Source organism: Hippoglossus stenolepis, chromosome 18 (genome assembly GCF_022539355.2).
Source record: "Hippoglossus stenolepis isolate QCI-W04-F060 chromosome 18, HSTE1.2, whole genome shotgun sequence".
NCBI lineage: Eukaryota > Metazoa > Chordata > Actinopteri > Pleuronectiformes > Pleuronectidae > Hippoglossus > Hippoglossus stenolepis.
In genome coordinates, this window is record NC_061500.1 from 16,049,918 (window position 1) to 16,069,570 (window position 19,653).

The window sequence follows — 19,653 nt, forward strand, 5'->3', positions numbered from 1 at the left end:
TGATTATCTTTCAAACTAGGTCTGATGTCAGGAAATCCAGATCAGTCTGCACAATGAAGGTCAAACATCCAAGAAGTCGTAAAAAGAAACAAATCAAATGTTTCTGTGAAGCGGATGTAATCACTAATCATTTTCAGCCTGATTCATGCTTTATGAAACCAGGTACAGTCAGGGAACATCTCAAGGAGTAAACAGACTGTTGAGGCTCTGCTCACTTTTGGAAACATGCATCTTTCTGTGAATTCATGTCTCATTGAAGGAACTCACCTCCCCAGATTGCACACAGTGACTATTTCACACATGTTATGTGTCAGTCTCACCTGATGGATGATTCATACACAGAAATCAGATTTTTTCTTACCTGGTTTGTATGGAAAATAATTTATTTTAACTACTCATCCACTAAAAAATGTCTGGCATATATGCATTTTCATAGATGCTGGTAAAATGTTCTGTAGTGTATTTAAGATGAGTATAAATGTTTATTCCACACTGATTTTTATCAAAACCAAACACAAGAAGAGTTTTTGTCTCCACCGAGGAGGTTATGTTTTCACCCCTGTCCATTTGTTTGCTAGTTAGTTTGTCAGTTAGCAGGATTATGCAAAAGCTGCCGGACGGGTCACCATGAAACTTGGATGGGAAGGATGTGATATGGGTCAGGAAAGAACCCATTACATTTTTTAATGATTTCCAGGGAATCTTTCATGGATCTTGATGAGAAGAAATCAGCTACAGGAACTGAAGAAAAGGCAAATCTGTTCTCTGAAAAAAAACGACTCCTCCCCTGATTCAATGTGAAACATTTGCCAATCATGCCTGTCAGTGAGAGTTGTGCAATTTGTCACTCAGTTTAGTTCTTTGAAAGCAAAAAAAGCTTGAAAACGTTTTGAGTCACAGGGAACCTCAGAGGAAATAATCCATTGAAACAAGATACTTGACAGTCATTTCCCCTGGTTTATACAACACGTCTAACATGCCAGAGTGAATTTGTGGTGTGAAATGCTCACGCCTCGTACACTTAGCAGCTCTATTTGTGGAAAGAAGAAGTGCAAACTCCAAGGAACCTACAGTAAAGTCACTCCTATGTGAACCTTGTGAAAACTCGCCCCCGCCCCTCTACACTGAGCGTACAACTCCTTAAAAACATTTCCTCCTCGCTCACACTCGTCTGTGGGCATCAAGAGTACGTGTGGCAGCACGTTGTGGGTATGAGACCGTCTCACACGCTCTCTCTTGGTTTTAGGCATTCAGTCGGTCCTGTGAAACATGTTCGCTCGTGGATTTCAGTTCGATTTTTTAGAATCAAGATGTTCTTCGTGTCATCCACATCTTTTCATCCTTGGTAAGTAAGCTGTTACATAACTCGGGATTTTGCATTTTCTTTCTTTCTTTTTTGTAATTAATACATTTCTGCCAATTAACAGGTTAAATCTACTGTCCATTGTTGTTCACCCTCTAGGTCTGATTCTTGCTTATTTTCTCTCCTCTCATGTTCAAGCATCTGAAGGTTAGTTTTTTTTATCACAACATTTTGCCTCTATCATCAGTAATGATATCAGTCAGCTACGCAAATATCATTTTCTCAAAGGAATCACACTATTTTCTGTGTTTGTGAGATAACAAATTCTTGTAAAAATGACACAACATTGTCTGAGATTACTGATCTAGTTTCACACCATTTTCAGACCAAGTTCCAGTGATGTGCGGGTCAACGAATTTAACTTCCAAATATCAGCACTGTCGGCTTCACCCAGGTATCTGATCCATCTCAGGTTGAGTCATCAGCTGCAATAAACATTAGACATTTTTAAGGACAAAAGGTTTTATCTTAATTATTACTGTTTTGCTGCTTCTCTTTCAGATGGAGTCCATGATTTAGATTGTTTTGGTAGATATACGAATCGTGGTAAGAAAGAGTGTGTGTGGAAACCTGGAAACCACACATCAGAGAAGATATACACACTCGTACAGATACAGCAGTAAGTTTTATATTTTCTCTTTTCCAGCTCATAAATACTAGAGATAACTATTAAATAAATAAATATTGAACACATTTGTAATGATTCTTTAAAGACAATCATTTCATTTCTAACTATTTCTCCTCCTAGAAGTGTAAACTATTGCAAAATACACAACAAAACCCCCAAATCCTCTAAAATCATCATGGTATTTGGAAAACTCAACCTGACTGTCGTCGTTTTTGAAAATGGAGAGTCAGAGAAATGCACAAAGGCAGTTTTCAGCGGTTCACCGAGTAGCCTGTGTGAGTCCCATGATCACATTGCTTTTTATTTATATATACGTATATATATATATATTTTTTATAACTCTTTAACAGATCTTAACACAGATGATTTTTTTGTATTTCAGTGAGATGTGATCCTCCATCTAATGTGTCCTTCCGCCGCCGGCTGGGAAATCTACATGTGAATGTGAGCTGGCAAAAGGATGCCGTAAATAATTACTCTGTGAGGTATAAGATGCTGGTAAGCCGGTTATGGATCGAGGTCAGTATTCAAAACCTGTTAACACAAAATACTTCATTGTGCAGAAGAAATAGAAGTTAACTTGTAACTTTATGTGGATTAACTGCTGGACTGTGTAACTGTTGACACCCACAGGGGGATGTTGCCTTCCAGTACTGTGCACCTTATAAATATTTAATAAATTACAAAGGAATTTAATCTCATTTTAAGATTTCATTTTTTTAAAGGTCCAGTGTGTAAGATTTAGGTGAAAGGGATCTATTGGCCGAAACTAAATATAAAATAATCCTAGTGATGTTTTTCTCTAGTGTGTTTAATCTCAATTGTATGAATTGTTGTTTTCTTTACCCTAGAGTGGGCCCTATATTTAAATAGTTTATATTTAGTGGAGCGGGTCCTCTCTACGGAGGCCACCATGTTTTTTACAGTCGTCCAAACTGGACAAACTAAACACCTTTTGAGTTTTTATAACAACTGAAGGTTTCCACAGGTTCTCCTTCATGTTTGAAGTGGGGTGAGGTGAGAGCTATTCAGCTGCAACATGCAACTTCACCACTAGATGTCACTAAATTCTACACACTGAACCTTTATTTTGTCTTTCTTTTATCTTTTAATTGCTTGACACACAAACAATTTAGCGTGTCGATTGTCAAGTTGTCATCATCCTGATGTCAAATTTCATGGTAGTGCATCCAATAGACTTTTTACCCTCATTAAACCATGAGGATGACATATCAAAAATCTTTAGGGTAAATCATTACGAAGCATGATTGTCCAAACAAAACCTTCAAAAGATATTCACCAGGATCAGTGAAATTTTGACCTGCTGGAAGCGCTGCAGGAAATTAATTTGGATACATCTTGTGGGGACCATGACTTCATGTCGTGTAAAGCTGACAATGTGGGACAAAATGGGACAAAATGTCACAGATGGTGGCTCCTGGATTTAAAGAGAAGGTTGCAGACCCCTTTACTTAGCAAAGCCGGATCTGAAAAAGTTTCCCCTTCAGAGCAGACTGAGTATTATTGGGCAGGGGGCCTTAGAGAGACAGGAACTAAAACCAAGCATTTTAGACAGTTGAACATTTAAGCAGGCAAACCCTTACAAGCAATAACACAAATTAAAATCATGAACATGAATATGAGCATGTCTCCTTTGAAAAGACCGGCTCTGCATGGGGTGCTCTGTAAAGATGGTAATACATGCTCTCTGGCTAGAAAGGCTGTAACGGCTGAGTAGGCCTCCAGGGTTTGTACCCTTGCCACCAAGGGGAGGACCCTTGTGAGCACAGCCCCATCTTGTGAAGCCAGCCTTGCACTTATGCCATGTGAACCAGGCAAACTCCGATCAGGGTAATTTGAGGAAATCAGTTTAGGGTTACAACAATGACTAAGAATGAAATATTTGGTCCTTAGAAAAAGAAAGTGGATTCTTCTGTCATTGGTTGATTTCTATGTTGTTCACAGCCACCGGTTCAATCCCAAAACGGAACGAGATGCACAGTGGAGAATCTAAACTCTTCTCTGTTCTACACTGTACAAATACAATGTGTCACTACTGCTCAATGCTCCCAGTGCCCATGGAGTGAGACCTACACTGTCCCATCAGGTCAGTTTGTTTCAACTTTATTATTTCAACCTAAAAGAAATGATTTCTGTCCATTCTGTTAGTTGTAATAAATCATGATAACTAAATAAGAAGCAGTTGACGACAGAATTTTGTTTTTAAATAGTTTTGACTCCACTGTAGACAAACATCTGAACTATTGTTCCTTATTTTGTGATAACTAAACATCCTCTTTCAGAGCTGACAGCACAGCCTGTCATCGTCAACCTTGAAGACAGTGACATCGCAGAGAAAAAAGGCAGCAGGCTGTTCTCTCTGCACTGGAAGGTAATTTTTCAAATAAATATCTCCCTTCATTTTCCAACATTCACAAATATAAAGGGAAATATATCCACCGAATAGTGGTATTGCATTCACCTGAGAAGGAAAAAAATCTGAATTCATGATAATGATAATTTAATATGATAATAATATTTTGTATTTCTTTTGATTCAGACAAACAATCAAAGTTTTTCTTCATGAAAACAGAAAATTATCTTTTAAATTAAGAAAATCATGGCAGAGTTTTCTTTCCTCTCAAGTGAATACAATGCATTTACGTGTGTGCACATTACTGATGTGAGCTTGATAACAAAAGGAGCCTGTTTGTTAGTTTCCTGCCACAGAGTCGTATGACGGCTACTATGTGACCATTGCTAAAGCGTCAGGAGAGGCTCCGTTTGAGCGGATGAGCACGACTCGGCCTGAGATCAGACTGATTCTCTCCTTCTCCTCTTATCATCTCAACATCAGTGCTGTGAACAACGCCAGCATCTCCCCAGCAGTGAGCCACACGATACCACAGCGAGAGGACGTGCACAGTGAGTATACTCACTTTCAGAACAGCTCGGCCTTTTCAAAAGAAATTCAATCAAATGTCGCCACCATCAACACACACGGCCTGTGACTATAAGATTAGATTGAAAACGATTAAACGTTTGCATCAGCAGGTATTGTAGAGGGGAAGCTGAACGTGACCGTCCACAGCAACACATCTTTTACTGTTTACTGGAAAGACGATCTCATCAAAACCTACGTGTGCTTCTCTGTGGAGTGGATGAGAAAGAGACATAAAGCAGCGGCCATGTCCTTTTATCAGAAGGCACACAACTGGAGGACCTTATCTCCTTTACAAGGTCTGTACATATATGGACATGTTTTGGTCAGCCCTGATTTGCATGTGACTCATTTGTATTACCAGGTATTGAACAAAAAACGTGGTTGCAGGATTGATTATGTTCAGTGGTGTTTTCTTTTTTCAAATGAAGGAGGTGAAATATTTTTGTATAGACGAGGGTTCACATCCTGAACCCCACAGGATTAGATGACAAGATGACTTTGGTTAATTTCATTGCCTCTGGCTTTTAATCTCTCTTGTCTTTTTTCAAACACTTTAGCTACTGGATTTCAGGAGTGGATGTTGTCAGTTGTCATCCATTGTCAGTGAATGCTTGCCAGATACAGTCTGTATAAACATGTGATTTGCTCTATTACATTTCTCAGGTAGTTACAGGTTTCTATCCAAATCCATCACGATGTACCGACTGAAAAGGCCTGCACCCCCAATGAAGCCACATTTAAATCCACTAGATGCAGATTTTTAGTTGGATCCCCACTAAATTGCACACACTCATTGATACCAAGCTCCAAATTAGATTCACATACAACTCTCTGAGAAATCAAAAACTATTTTTAAAAACACCCTCACATCTCACAATGTTAAAGAAAGTGGGGGGGAAAAAACTTCATCCACAGCAAAATTCAATGGGTTCTTCCCTGACCCATTCCAAATCCTTCCATCAAGTTTGGTGGTAATCTGTCCTGTAGATTTTGTGTAATCCTGCAAACTAACAGACAAACAAACGGAGAGGAACATATCATATGATAAAATATATAATATAACATGAGACAGAGCTGATTTTCTTATGTGATTCAATGTATTTATTTTGTATTTCTCTGAGCTCATTCATTTGCTTCATTTAAATACGCAGAGCCCCTGAAGCCTTTCAAGAGATACAGCCTCACTCTGCACACACGACCAAACAAGGACACTTGCAACATCAAGTACATCAACAGGAGTGAGAGCACCTATGGGACAACACAGTTCTACTCCATCCAAGGATGTAAGACACAGTCTCTCTTCTCTTTACACTCTCTCTGTGTTTAACTGTATAAAGTCCATCGCCATACCATCAAAGACTGTAATGTTCATCATAAGGAACAAGAGAGACCCCCCCAGAGACAAATTGTCATTGTTCTTTTTTACCTGGATGATGGCAATGAAAAGTGAGGGGATTGCCAAAGTATACTGTTGGTGGCACCACAGTAAGTCATACGGCTCCATTCACTGGGGACAATGAATGTCTGTACAAGATTATTGTGACAATTCAGCAATTGTTGTTGAGATATTTTCTTCCCCAGAGCAATGCCCCAAACTAAGGTCATATCTAATAGGCCAATGCTGTGAGTTTCTTCTGATCCAGTCCATAACAAAAGAGTCTGACTGTTGTTGACATTGTGGCTGCAAAGCTCCAGTCAGCGCTCCCAACATCAGCATCAGCAACATAACGTGGAATTCAGTGGTGCTGCAGTGGTCGTCCATCCCGGAGGACGACATCCAAGGCTTCCTGCTGGGTTACATGATCCACTACACTGAGTACCACCACCGGGGGACGAGTACGGAGAGAAGTGAGTCACATACACCTCAAACTAACCCAAATAATATAAATGTACAATGTATGGATTGCTTCCAGTAACACAAGCCTCTAAACACATGATTTCAGTGCTGTCTCAGTCTACATACACTCTGACCTTTGACCACTGAAATCTAATCACTTCATCTTTGAGTCCAAGTGACAACTGATCAAAATTTGAAGAAACTCCTTAAAGGCAGACTTGAGATACCACATGTTCAGGAGGCAAGCCACCGTGATCTTGATCTTTAATGACCAAAATCGAACCAATCAATCAGTGAGTCTTATTGAATATTTGAGCCAAATTTGAAGAAATTCCCTCGAGGCGTTCTCGAGATATCGTGTTCACAGGAACAGGAAAACTGGACAATCCGAAAACATGCCTCTGGCCACTGGCTGCCATTGGTGCTGAGGCATGATGTTGATATACTTAAAGAGAAACTAGACCAAGATCAAAATACATTATCAACATATTAAAAACTGTCCCTCTTTGCAGATATCCAAGTGGATCCACAGTTGGACACCTATGAACTGGGGCATCTGGAAGGAGGCACAGCGTGCCAGGTGCAGATTTCAGGTTTCACCCAGGCAGGAGCAGGAGTACGAAGCACAGCGGTCATCTTTACAACCAGCGATAAAGGTCAAATCAATCCTACAACTTTTCAACCTTTTTAAATCAAATTTCCGATTTTTTCCGATTTGCATCACATTCCAAAGACACGTCTTTACTAATCGTGTAACTTCCGCCATGTTTTTCTTTCCACAGGATATTTTCATTATTATCTAAATGGTTATATCATTCCCATTGCTGTTGTGGTCACTGTGCTGTTTTTTGCATCAATAATGATAAAGAGGTACATTGAACATCTCAAAATCTGCACAAACTCAGAAATTCTTTACATTGGCACGTACAAATCTACTTTGAAACTACTCTGTGCCTCTCTACCTACCATATCTACTTCATCTAGAGCCAAAGTCATCCTGTGGCCCAGCATACCGAACCCTCTGAACAGCAACGTAATGCAGAAAATAGCAAAACTGGTAAGCCTCTGTGCTATTACTAGAAAATGTATCACCAGTTATACACCAGTTTATTAAGGATTGTTTACTGGTGGATTCTGTTTTTTATTTCACTCAGGAACTCCTAGAGTCCATCAAACACCTGAACGTAGAAGAGTCCACAGACAGTCTTCAGATAGTAGAGAAAGAAGCTGTGGTCCCTCCCAACACATTAGCATCAGTGTTAGTGCTCCTGCAAGACTCCGAAGAGGAGGGACACTCACCAGAAATGACCTGGATCCAAAGAGACGCCGAAGAGCATGCAGCTGGAGAAATCGAACCCCTCCGCACTACAGACAACTTCCACAGTTCCCCTTGTGCCTTTTCAAGTGACTACACAACAATGGAGCTGTTTCAGCAGCAGATGCCTCAGGGCAGCCCGGCGAACCCAGCCATGTTCAGTTCAATGCAGGACGACGAGGAGATGGACACGGTTTTCTATGGTCAATGAATGTCAGAGTCAAGTAACAGTCCAGAGTTGGACAATGACGGGGGGGCCATACTGTTTGCTGGTAGTCGCAGGTCTACAGCTTGGATTCAATGAGTTGTAGATAATCGACAGCCAAACTACCAAGTGCATTTAGTGCCAACTGCTAAAGGGACAGTTAAGAGTAACTTGAGTAAATAAGGATTCAAAAAACAAGCTCATTGTGAAGAACATCTGAATGAAAAGTCTCTTTATTGAGTGTTGTGTTGGAAACAGAATGAATATATTGTTAGTTTCAAACTGAGGACGATCAGATACATTCAAGCTCTTCAAAAAAACAGTGTCACCAAATCTGTACATCGAGCGCCCAGTCCAGTCCAGTCCAGTCCGGCAGGAGAAAGTCATGTTTCTACAGTATATGCTCTATGTGGTGGATACACAGATATAAAAAAATAAACCTCTTCACATACTGTCAGTTTTGTTGGAAATGCTCTTTACTTAACTTCATCACGTTCACCAATTCAAACTGAAGCCTCGTTTATAAACAAGAAAAGCAGAGGGGGGTGGATTTGTAAAAGCAGGAAAGACGGAGAATTTGGCAAAGACGTTCAAAAAGTATTTAAGTCTCCTTTTAAAAGTACTTTCATAGTATGACAAGCTTATGTAGAAACTCTTCTCGATGTGGGGCCAGTTCACAGAGACTTTTTTTTGACACATTATTAAATACTGGCTTTGTTAACACCAACATGACGACGAACAAAATTGAAATAAAAACCACCATAGCTTCAGGTTCTTCTGCTATTAAATACTACAGACAATACTTTCATATATAACATCTCACTTCAGCTATTTAACATCCAGAACAATAAATTCAGGTTGCATCTGTCAATAAGTCTCCATAGTTTAGTAGAATATTCTGTACAATCTATGTTCGAGGCACTTTTTGACCCTTCTGTGCTTGTGAGCGTTATGTTGAGCTGTGACGCGTCTCGTGAGTGAATTCAGCATTAGCGACGTCTTCCTGGAGCCAACGCACATTCTGCACAACATCCTTTTACAGTACAGGCCTGAATTGTAACTATAAAACAGTAACTTTTTATCTCTCGCACCATCACAACAGAAAAAAGACATGGGATGATGGGATCTTGTTGCAACTACTAGTAATGAGAAATAGTAAAAAAGCAATAACATGATCACGCATGAAAACAGGAAATAAAGCAACACATTCATGTTTTGACCAAATGAAAAATGGATCTTTTACCATTCCAGACCGGTTCACAGAAACAGTTCACTCTGCGTTCTCATAATTATAGCACTTCAAGTCGTAAAATCAACACTTAGTCGTAGAGGACGCACGAGTTGGCGGATGATGGAGGGAATAAAGGACTCTTTCACAAAGTCATTAAACAGAAGGGAAGTGAGCACTTCAGCAGCAACACAAGTTATTACACCATCAATGTTTCCATGTTCTTACAGTTACTTATATTCTGTGATCAAGGAACATGTTTGTCTCACTCAGAAAATGGGAAGTTGCGTCACTTTCATAAATCCGCAGCAGCAGAATAAGAACTACACTTGAGGCCTCGAACAGACAGAGGGAAACTTAATTGTACCTCACCGTCAAAACAAATGACAAATGAGAGGAAGAGTTATTTTATTTAAAAAGATTCAGGTGGCTAATAAAGGAACTGGTTAAATTGGTAAAATAACCTTATCTTAACTGGTACGTCCTGGATTTTATAATAATTAGCATTATTATTTTCCAATAACTCATGTGACTGGGCAGCGTCACTCTTTGAAAACAGTGATCTATGAAAGACCATATAAGGAACCTACAATTCGACAGGGGAAAAAACCTACAACAGCAAATGCAGCCATTTACAAAAAGTACGAACTCTGTCCTTCCTGTGGGACTGCTGCTCGGTTCCATCATGACTTTCTTCAAAATGACTCTTCTGAGAAAGCTCTGGAAGTCGTGTGTGGGAGACATTAAGAAGTCTGTGGTTACAGATTGCGACGATGAGCTGGTTCAGGCCCGTCTCTAATCTGCTGGTGCAGGTGCAGGTGCCTCGAGCTTTCCTATCTACATAGAAACAATAAAAATGCTTGAGTTCTTCAAGCAGTGAACAAACTGGTGGAGGACACTGCAGAATATGTACAATATCATGCAATCCAGTTCAATTCCACACACACGTACACACACACACACACGCTCATGTAAGTGGTTATCCAGTGTTTCTGTATGTATACACACAGTGGGTGTTGATGACATCACTTGATGCAACATGATTGGCTTCAGTAATGCTGTAACAGTCACTTGGTGCTGTCCACGTCGTTGTGAGTCTTGCAGCTGCCGTTGTGCAGGACGTAGGGCGATAGTGTCACATCCTCGCTGGGTGAGTCGTCTCTCTCACTGTCGTACTCGTCCTTTTCTTCTCTCTTGTAGTTGATTTCCACCTGAAATGACAAAATCCATTGGAATGAGTAACAATCAAACCCGATCAGCCAAGAAAAATAAGTTCAGAAAAATACTTGAGATGAGAAACACATTTTCAGCGGTGATTTTTATTAAGAGAAGCAAAATGTCTCGTATCAGTTACATATATTTTGTGAGGAAGATTTAAAACAGTGGAAGGGGAAGAACCAGCCGACTGACTATCTGGCCAGCTGTGTGATTTTCCTTTGTCATACGTCGTTTGCCCTGAGAGTTCGAACAGAAACACAAAAAGCCACTAATAAAGCAGTTATGATGCAATTAAAATGAAACATCCTGCGATTGTTTTTGGGAACTCCCTCTGCATTCTTCTACCTGCTCTGGTGATAATAGAGGTACCTTAATAAACACAATGGGCTTAAGTGTTTCTGTTCCTCTGCTCTTTTTTAATCACTCACACGAAGAGCCTGTTTTATAATAAACTCATGAGTTAATGGGGTGTGTGTGTGTGTGTGTGTGTGTGTGTGTGTGTGTGTGTCTGCCGCTCGTCTCTGTCGCTCTTCAGATCATGAATCCTGATCCTTCCTGTCACTTTAACCCTGATGTCCTGGGCTGCGTACGTCAGGTGAACTACTTGCATTGGGCTGTTTTTTCAATGTGTTTAAATACGTGCCTCATAAACTCTAGAGCGAATCAAACGAACACAAAGTCAACCTCAAGCACTGTACAAGTGAGCGGGGGAGTTGAGGGGGAGGACACTTAAGACAGGATACTTCGGCACGGTAAAAGGCGACCAGACCTATAATGTACGTCTGCCCTCATGCAGTGGTGTGTTGACACCATCTATAAATATATGTTGTGGAAACCCTGGGTGGTTTGTTCACTGTGCAAGAGTAACAGTGGCATTCAAAGGGGATCTTGAGCTGTAGCAGCTGATTAGAATGCCACGCGGGGGTCGAGTGTTCTGGAGTGAAACGCCGATAACAAGCGGTGTGCAAGCTTGCTGTGGTTTCTGATCAGAACTAATTGTTCATGTGTCGATTAAGTGTTTGAAATATCAACTGAAAAGATGAAGTGCAAGGGGTCTAAAACAAGACACTTTGTATGACAGCACTCACCTTTCAAAAGTAGGTCAGTGTTTGAGGTGGTTTGACAAAGGAGCAGTGAAAAACTCCACCTGATGATCAAGGTTATTGCGGCGGGGGGGGGCTGAATATCTGATCTGTGTGTCAGTGACTCCAGATTCTCCTCTACCAGCCTGTGTGTTTGATTTTGTATTTAGTAAGATTTTCAAAAGGTTCAAGATTTGCTTGCTGTTTGACCACTTTCATAACAGCATGGTGATTAATATTCATCACAGAGACTTGCGTCACTTTCTTCACACGTCAACGCTGCATAATGATGATGAGCTGCATATTACCGACTGAAACCTGTTATAAATGGAACATGTCCTTATTTGGTCTGAGGGCTGAAGGTCAAGAGACACACTAGGAAATGAAGTAAGGGTTGTTACTAAGAAATGTAGTTGTATGACTGCACAGTGGGAGTCTGCATCACAGTATTATTGGTATAAAACTCTGGACATTCTAGGGATGGGTTACATGATTACATTTGATGCTTTACTATTTGCTTCATAAATCATTTTTAAAAAGTAAAACATCTTTGAATGTTTAATGTATTAACTCTGAATTAAATTTAGTAGTTACTTCAAATTGCAAGTTTTCTCTTATTTTATTAGATACTTAATGTGTTTTCTTCAGCTCCTCTCCTCAGGCAGACAGTACAGGGTTCCCTTTAGCAGGCACCAACGGTTTAAACACTCCTTTGTCCCCCTGTCCAGTAAAGTCAACTGTTGTTTTTATATTCCCATCATCATCCAACAGTTTTATCATAAAAGAATCATCCAGTAAAATATGTTGGTTACCTTTAAGAGCTGGAAGTTTCCAGTTCTTCAGAATTGAATATTGAGCGTCTGTGGCTGCAGCTCTTCAATTTAAAATCTTCATTTTGTTTCTACCATATCCCGTTCTTCCTTTGACATTTTTAAAATCGATTACCTCAATATTATTTGAGCGAAGACGAAGAATTAATTACCTGCACATGATTTACCCATGACACAGTTCTGTATAAACTGCATGCTAATATTCAAAAACACGAGTGAGACCAAAACAGCTCACTCCATTTGACTTCCTGTTTTAGCGACACATTTGTATTCTACAGCCTTTTTATGACATGAAAATAACACTCACTTAATATGTGTTGGATTTCATCTAATTTTTGTCTTCACCTTTAAGTCTCACAGGATAAAACGTGATTGTGTCACATATTGTTTTACCAGTTCTTAAACAACAACAGAGGAGCAGGAGCTGCAATTGTGAAACTACTTGTATTTATTTCATTGTTCAAACACCTTATTAAATTTAATTGTTCTGTAAGAAAAAGTTTAATACTTTATTGATGATTCACAAAGATGACAATTAAGGTAAACTGCTCACAAAATGCATCTCCATTTGCTGGCAGATGTTTTTTTATTAAGCACATCTGCTGGCCATAAAGATCAGTTCACTGACGAAGGAAAACAAAGTCATTATTAATGACTTCTTTCTTCTGTAAGAAGGGAAGAAAATTCTGGAGGGAGCTCCTTCCACTCATCTGCTTTTTACGACACTGCAGACACCTCATTTATCTCCTCAGGCCTGTTTTAGTGAGGCTCGGCTTGGTTCATTAAATTGTCAGTAGTGAGACAGCTTTATTTGCCAATTCGACGACGAGAGACTGATCAGCAGATACTTTATCAGCATGTATGAGCATGGGGCAGTGTTAGTTTTCCCAAATCGTAAACCTTTATTACCTTTGCCGGCTTGGCCTTGTTTTTTATCCTGTCGTCATCTTTGCGGCTCCTCTTCCTGGACGTGGAAAGTTCCTTTCTGTCCCTGCTGCGCTCCCTCTTCTTGTCTTTCTTACTTCTGAAAGACAACGAGTACACAGAGCAACAATAAAATACCAGTCACAACCTTGCAGACAACAAACAGCTGATGTATATTGTGGACACATGCTGATGAATCCACCTAGAAGCACAGAAATTATTCAGGACAAACCTAGGACCTTTAAAAAGGTCACTTTTTTAAAGTTCAGCAGAGCGAGCTCTGATGGATTTACCTTTTTGTTGATGGTGATCTGACTTTCCTCCGAGGACTCCTGGATCGATCCTTACTCCTCCTCTGGTGGCCCCTGACAACAACGCATTAACTGGATTAGAGCACAGCACAGATGGGTAACACAAAAAAAAAAATGATACAGAGTAAAAAATATATATATATAAATTCAAGGGTAAAAATGAAATAAACACAAACTAGGTATTAAAACGATAGGGCAGTATTTTTAACATGTAAATCAGCATTTATGAAACCTAGCCAGCCTCCAGGGTCTATTATATTATAAAAGCCTATGAAACCACCTTTGACCACTTCCCTTCCTCGCAAACAACCAGCACATCAGAATTAATCACAAAGACAGAAATAGAAAACAGGGAATAGGTGGGTTCGCGTCTTGTAAAAAGGGCGAAGAGCTTTTATAGCCACAAGCTTAAAAAACTGTACTGTAAAGCTCTTTGAGTGGTCATCAAGACTAGAAAAGAGCATATAAATACAAATACAGACCGTTAACATCGCCGCTGAAAAAATGCATGCAGGAGCACATGTGCTGCGATGGACAAGAACAAAACTGATTTTGCATGTACCATGTGTATTTAATCACGGGTGCACATTGGGTCACGGGTCGCATGTTAATGGATCTGTGCAGGTCCAGATTGGACTTGGAGATAACCTCTAAGTAAACCAGATCCTTTGGAGAGTAGAACCATTTATGTTGTTTGTTCTAAACATACCTGGAGCGACTCCGACTGTGCCTCCTGTCTCTGGAGCGAGAACGCCTCTTGTGACTGTTTCGTGAACTGTGGGGCTGAATCCCTGGCCCCGACCTCTGTGACGGTCTACTCCGACAGGAGAAAATCAGAAATGGCATCATCATATGATCACAGAATAAAGAGAGTAACATCTAAAGAAACACTGGACGTTAAATGGACACCTGTGTTTCGATTGGGACTTTTTCCTGCGCGTTCTTGAGTGTGAACGGGAGCGTGACAGGCGTGACCTTCTAGACCGACTGGGGGATCGCGTCTCTGTGTCTGCTAGAGGAAGAGCAGAAGAGTCAGCATCGGTTTGCAACACAACCTTGTTGTTTTACGACTAAAACTCGTTGTACCTGGTTCTATGGCAGCAGCAATGGTCGACTGGGCCTCCCTCACCCTCTTCATCACACTCTCTAACTCCTTGGCTGCAGCCTGTGGCGTCATCTCTGGGGGTTTCACTATGGCATTATTGGAATGGTTAACCCTGAAAGACATAAAACGATATCAACTGTCACAAAGCCGTGAAGGGTAGTTCAAGATTACATAACCCATTTATTCTAGTATAGGACTTTGTAACTTTGTTTTAAAAAGTGCTACATGAATGAAGTTTATTATTATCACTATTTAGGCCTGATGCAACATATGCAAGTATATACTTTTATGACCGGGTGCAAAAACGGCCACACATACACGAAGGTGAGGCGAATATCGTGGGTCAAAGTTCACACAAGTTGAACTCCACTTGAAGCCATGCTGTGATTTGCTTCTCCACAGGAAGCAAATGTTATATATTCACCTCCTCGCTTGCACAGGAATTTAACGGCAGGAGAGGATTAGCCACTGGTACATTTGTGTAACTAGGCCCTAAGACGTGTGCACTTTTTTTAATGATTAAATTCAGCGAGTTTGCCTGCTTTGTTGTTGCTGTTTTTTTTAAGTTTGGAGAAAAGGCAATGATTGACAATTAAAGCATAATATTTGAGCAATCAAATGTTTTTTTAATTCATGTTTCTATCTGCTTCAGAGTCTAAGAAAATCTAGTTTTTGTAGATGTTGGCAGCTCTATCATGATCTCCAGAAAGCCCTAGGTTTTAGGTGTTTTTTATTCAGTAACTCAAGTCTTAATGGTTAATCATGACATCAAATAATTGTGGGTGAGTGTTAACGTGATGCAGGGCTTCCTTGTAAAATTATCATTTAACAGTAAAATACATACTTCAGGGGTCTGTCCCCAAACATGACTCCGTTGAAGGTCAGGGCTCTGGCAACCGAGTCCTGCTCCACGAACTCGACAAAGGCGAAACGCGTCGGCTGTGTCTCATCTCCTGCCATCCGCACAAACTTTACTTCTCCCACCTGCTTGAAGAATTCCAACAGCTGGTCTGCAGTCGTGGTCTGAAGAAAGAACCATGATCAAAATTTAACAGCATAACGTTTACTGGTGCAGAACGTAAAGGTTTCATTTTCTGTCTGAACCAGATTGGAGCTGCTGATTGTTTCCAGGTATAACTTCTCCAGCTCTTGGACTAACCAAAACTATTGGTTCATTATGAAATTGTAGCAAATTGCTGCATGTCCTCCCTCCTCACTCCCCCACTGACCTGCGCTCACTTTACATGTCAACAATAAACACAAACACTAATCAGAAGTTATGAGGACATGTACAGGACAAGAAGTGTACATTGTGTTTGTTTGATTCGCTCCAAGGTTTATGAGACACGTATATATAAACACATTGAAAAAAAAGTCCAACATTGTGTGCGCACGCAGTCCACGCGACGTGACCTGCACAGCCATGACATCAGGGTTAGAGTGTCTGGAACCATCCGGATTCATGATCCGACACCATTGATTAATAACTACATAAATGTTTGTGTGAGCAGCGACAGACGAGCAGGCTTGATAATCGTTCAATAATTGCAATCGAGGTAAAAGTTTGAAACAATCGTGACATTGATTTAAAAGCCTCTATCTGACACAAATTCAACATTACGTTTACCTGTGAGTTTAAGTTGCCGACGTAGACGGTCCGCCTGATCTCATCAACTTTTGAGGGATCCACATTTCCCATGAGGGGGGGCTGGGAGAGCGCTGAAGCTGTGGAGTCAACACTGGCTGCTGGTATCCGGTTCACTAACGGAAGGCTCAGCTGAAGGTGTAGAAACACACAGGTTTTACTTACATGACACAAAATTATACAAGACAACACAGGAAGTACCCCACAAGAGGCGGACTCACGTTCTGGATCGGAGCTGGACTAGGAATCGGGAGCAGTCCCCCTCCAGGAATCAGACCCCCTCCAGGAATCAGACTTGGTGCTGGAGCGGCAGGTGCCAGAAGTGACAAGGCCTTGGCCTCTTCTGGGATTTTTCCTGCAGGACAGAAGCAGATATTAGTGAAGGCAATAGAGGGAATTTTCTGTTTCCTCTATGTCTGCACAATTAGCCCACTGTATTCTAGAGAGAAAGAGAGCATACACTTCCCCATACAACCTACAAGTGTGCTACTGTCTACTCATGGTATACTGGTGACAGGGCTTCCTTACTTTGCTTGTATCAGATTATTCTTTCCAGTCAATCTGAACTATTATTTTCAAGTGCAAAAATCTTAACTTTTCACCCAAAAACAAAAGAACACTGATTTTGTCCTTGGTCTCTTTTCATAGATCAAAAAATAAAAATAAAATAAAGAAAACCACAATGCAAAGAATGAGTCAACACTTTGATGCATGGGTCACCTGTACTGGAAACATATTGGTCATGAACCATACGATATCAAGCATGGGCGCTTTTCCGTAGGGGGGAGATCATTTCGAAGTGTTGGAAAGGTGTGCAACACAAGACAACCCCAATGGCTGCATCACTAATAGCACACAGGACATCAGATACAGAAAAGAACAACAATTTTAAAAACTGTAGGAAATGTTAACCAAGACTTGGCTATAAAAACAATGAATTTAGGAATTTTGCTCATCCTTTTCTGTTAGAGTAGAGGGCAAAATTCAAAAATAAGAGGAATAGCAACTACAAATTTACATCACAATAGCTTGAGGCACTGTGGATGAATGACAATTCAAGTTTTCTAACACTTCTGGTGCTGAAAAATTGTCTTAATAGGTAACGACGCAAAACATGAATGCATGTGTCACGAGAAAATAGGTTAAATGGACAATTTGTGTTATTAAACACCAAACATTGAAATAAGAGCTGTGGTGTGGTAACTGTGAGGGAAAATTATTCCAAAAGCAAATAGAAAATACAAGATTCTATCTTGAAATTTGGTGAGGTTCTTAGTTACTGGGTCTCACTTTGTTATTGTCTAGCCCCCTCACTACAGCAACAGGAGTGGGAGAGTAAAGGGTTAGTGATCCTCCTAGCATGTCCCATGTCATGTGTGACACACATCCCACCGGTATGCCGTAGCAACCTGGACAGAATTCAATCACACACAAGCTGCAGCTGTAGCGGAAAGAGAGAGGGGGGTGGGGGTTGGACAATAATCAAAACAACAAACCAAAATAACAAATATAAACACAACGCTAGAGTTAAGCAATACTGTAGTTTCTAGATAGAGACAGTAGAGAGTGGACAACATGGGAAAGTATGAAAGGAAACAAACCAAAAAAAGAAAAGAAAAATTAAATAAAAGAGACAAGGTGTCCATCTTGGAAGGCTCAGCGGGCTATTCTCCGGGTCACATTCCCCCTTGAAGGCTGCGTTGGCCCGATCGGGGATAGTGGCTTGGAAAACAATGCCTGACTCAGGCTAGTGTAGTGTAACAGCTGGGCCAGTCTAGTCATCTGATATGCACACATAATCACACAGAAAAAACATACAAAACCAAATTAATAAACTCAGTAGCCATCCAGCACCAAGTCACGTGGACAAAAAGCATCAGGTTAGAGGTGATTATCATTGTTTCACTGAACACAGGAGAACAACAGTGGCACCAAAGGGGAGACATTGAAAGAAAAGGAGCACCGCAAATGAAAACTGGGATAAGGGGGGGGTTACATTAGCTGTGTTGTTATGGTATATTCCCATAAATTAAGTAACACAAATAGCAGTTTCCTGTGTAACATGAGCTAGCAGGTCTTTACAGTGACGTTAGCCTGGATAGTGAAGTGTCCTGCAGCTGGAAAACATTCAACATGGCTCGTGTTGTCTGTACAAACCACCGTGTGTCCCCATACACAACCCTACTCTGTGAGAACATTAGCTGGTGGCTAAGTGAGCGGATACAACCCGTGTCCTGTGTCAAAAACAAAACAAAAAACAATGGCTGAAACAGAAATACTAGCCATTTGGAAGTCGTGCCAATTTCCCATGGGAGTAAAAAAAACAGAAGAAAACAACCAAAACCACCAAACGACTGAATAGAAGGGGGTGGGGTGGGGTGGGGAGAGGAAGGTCCACATGTCGTGTGTGTGTTTGTTTGTGTGTGTGTGTGTGTGTGAGCTGCACTCACCTTCCGCACATGGCACCACTATGAGAGCTCTGTCAACAAACACAGTGTTGGTGAGATGCTGCGCCACACCAACACTGGAGGGCTCCCGGTACTTTATGTAACACACTTTGGACGAGAAAGACAGCGGTGCGTTGCTGTGGAGGACACAAGTGCATAAAGATGGAGGACGGGTTAGTTGTACAGTGGGTGGGATGACGCTTTATTGCGGTTGTCTCGCGTGGACCGCGGGGAGGCCGCAGATCCGCGGCGTTGCTTGTGGGCGCGTGCCCGGGGAGAGGTGGTGCTTACTCGGGCGGGTAGAGCCGCAGCTCCTCGATGTCTCCCAGGAAACCGAACAGAGTGCGCATCTGCTCGCTGCTCACGGAGGAGGACAGGTTGGTGACCTGGACCACAGCGGTGCCCGGGATCCCGCTCATTGTGCACAGTTGACGGACACGTTGGCAAATCGGTCCCGGTGGTGTTTGGTTTAATGTTTGTTTCTCACCGCCGCTCAGAGCTGAGTTACACGGCTCATCCGGGCGGACGGTGTGGCGGAGAGATCCGTCTGCCCGCCGAGAGCCGCATGCAC

The 19,653-nt window shown here is 41.2% G+C and overlaps 2 protein-coding genes across 7 annotated transcripts; one reads left to right on the plus strand and one right to left on the minus strand.

Moving 5' to 3' along the window:
* Positions 1–816: 816 nt before the first annotated feature.
* On the plus strand, positions 817–8,749 carry LOC118125384 (interleukin-31 receptor subunit alpha). 3 transcript variants are annotated; one of them, XM_035183885.2, is made up of 16 exons: positions 817–1,345; positions 1,502–1,510; positions 1,689–1,757; positions 1,865–1,982; positions 2,112–2,266; positions 2,374–2,510; positions 3,957–4,098; positions 4,295–4,383; positions 4,709–4,916; positions 5,043–5,231; positions 6,087–6,218; positions 6,625–6,783; positions 7,285–7,428; positions 7,555–7,642; positions 7,757–7,829; positions 7,927–8,749. In XM_035183885.2, exons 1-16 carry the CDS (start codon positions 1,270–1,272, stop codon positions 8,296–8,298), a joined length of 2,160 nt encoding a protein of 719 aa, XP_035039776.1. In that variant the 5' UTR covers positions 817–1,269; the 3' UTR covers positions 8,299–8,749. The 3 variants fall into 3 exon arrangements, with proteins under 3 accessions (XP_035039776.1, XP_035039777.1, XP_035039775.1); XM_035183886.2 differs by having other exon boundaries at positions 819–1,345; positions 1,463–1,510; positions 2,374–2,435; XM_035183884.1 differs by having other exon boundaries at positions 823–1,345; positions 1,463–1,510; positions 5,046–5,231.
* On the minus strand, positions 8,510–19,653 carry srek1 (splicing regulatory glutamine/lysine-rich protein 1). Of its 4 annotated transcripts, XR_004698838.2 has the most exons (12): positions 19,374–19,649; positions 19,086–19,219; positions 16,857–16,990; positions 16,618–16,767; positions 15,835–16,013; positions 14,972–15,102; positions 14,795–14,897; positions 14,595–14,699; positions 13,868–13,939; positions 13,560–13,674; positions 10,529–10,731; positions 8,510–10,357 (listed from the first exon to the last, which is right to left on the minus strand). XR_004698838.2 is itself a non-coding variant. In XM_035183888.2 (11 exons), exons 1-11 carry the CDS (start codon positions 19,499–19,501, stop codon positions 10,588–10,590), a joined length of 1,392 nt encoding a protein of 463 aa, XP_035039779.1. In that variant the 5' UTR covers positions 19,502–19,653; the 3' UTR covers positions 8,510–10,587. The 4 variants fall into 4 exon arrangements, 3 of the variants coding, with proteins under 3 accessions (XP_035039779.1, XP_035039778.1, XP_035039781.1); XM_035183888.2 differs by having other exon boundaries at positions 8,510–10,731; positions 14,795–14,894; positions 19,374–19,653; XM_035183887.2 differs by having other exon boundaries at positions 8,510–10,731; positions 19,374–19,648.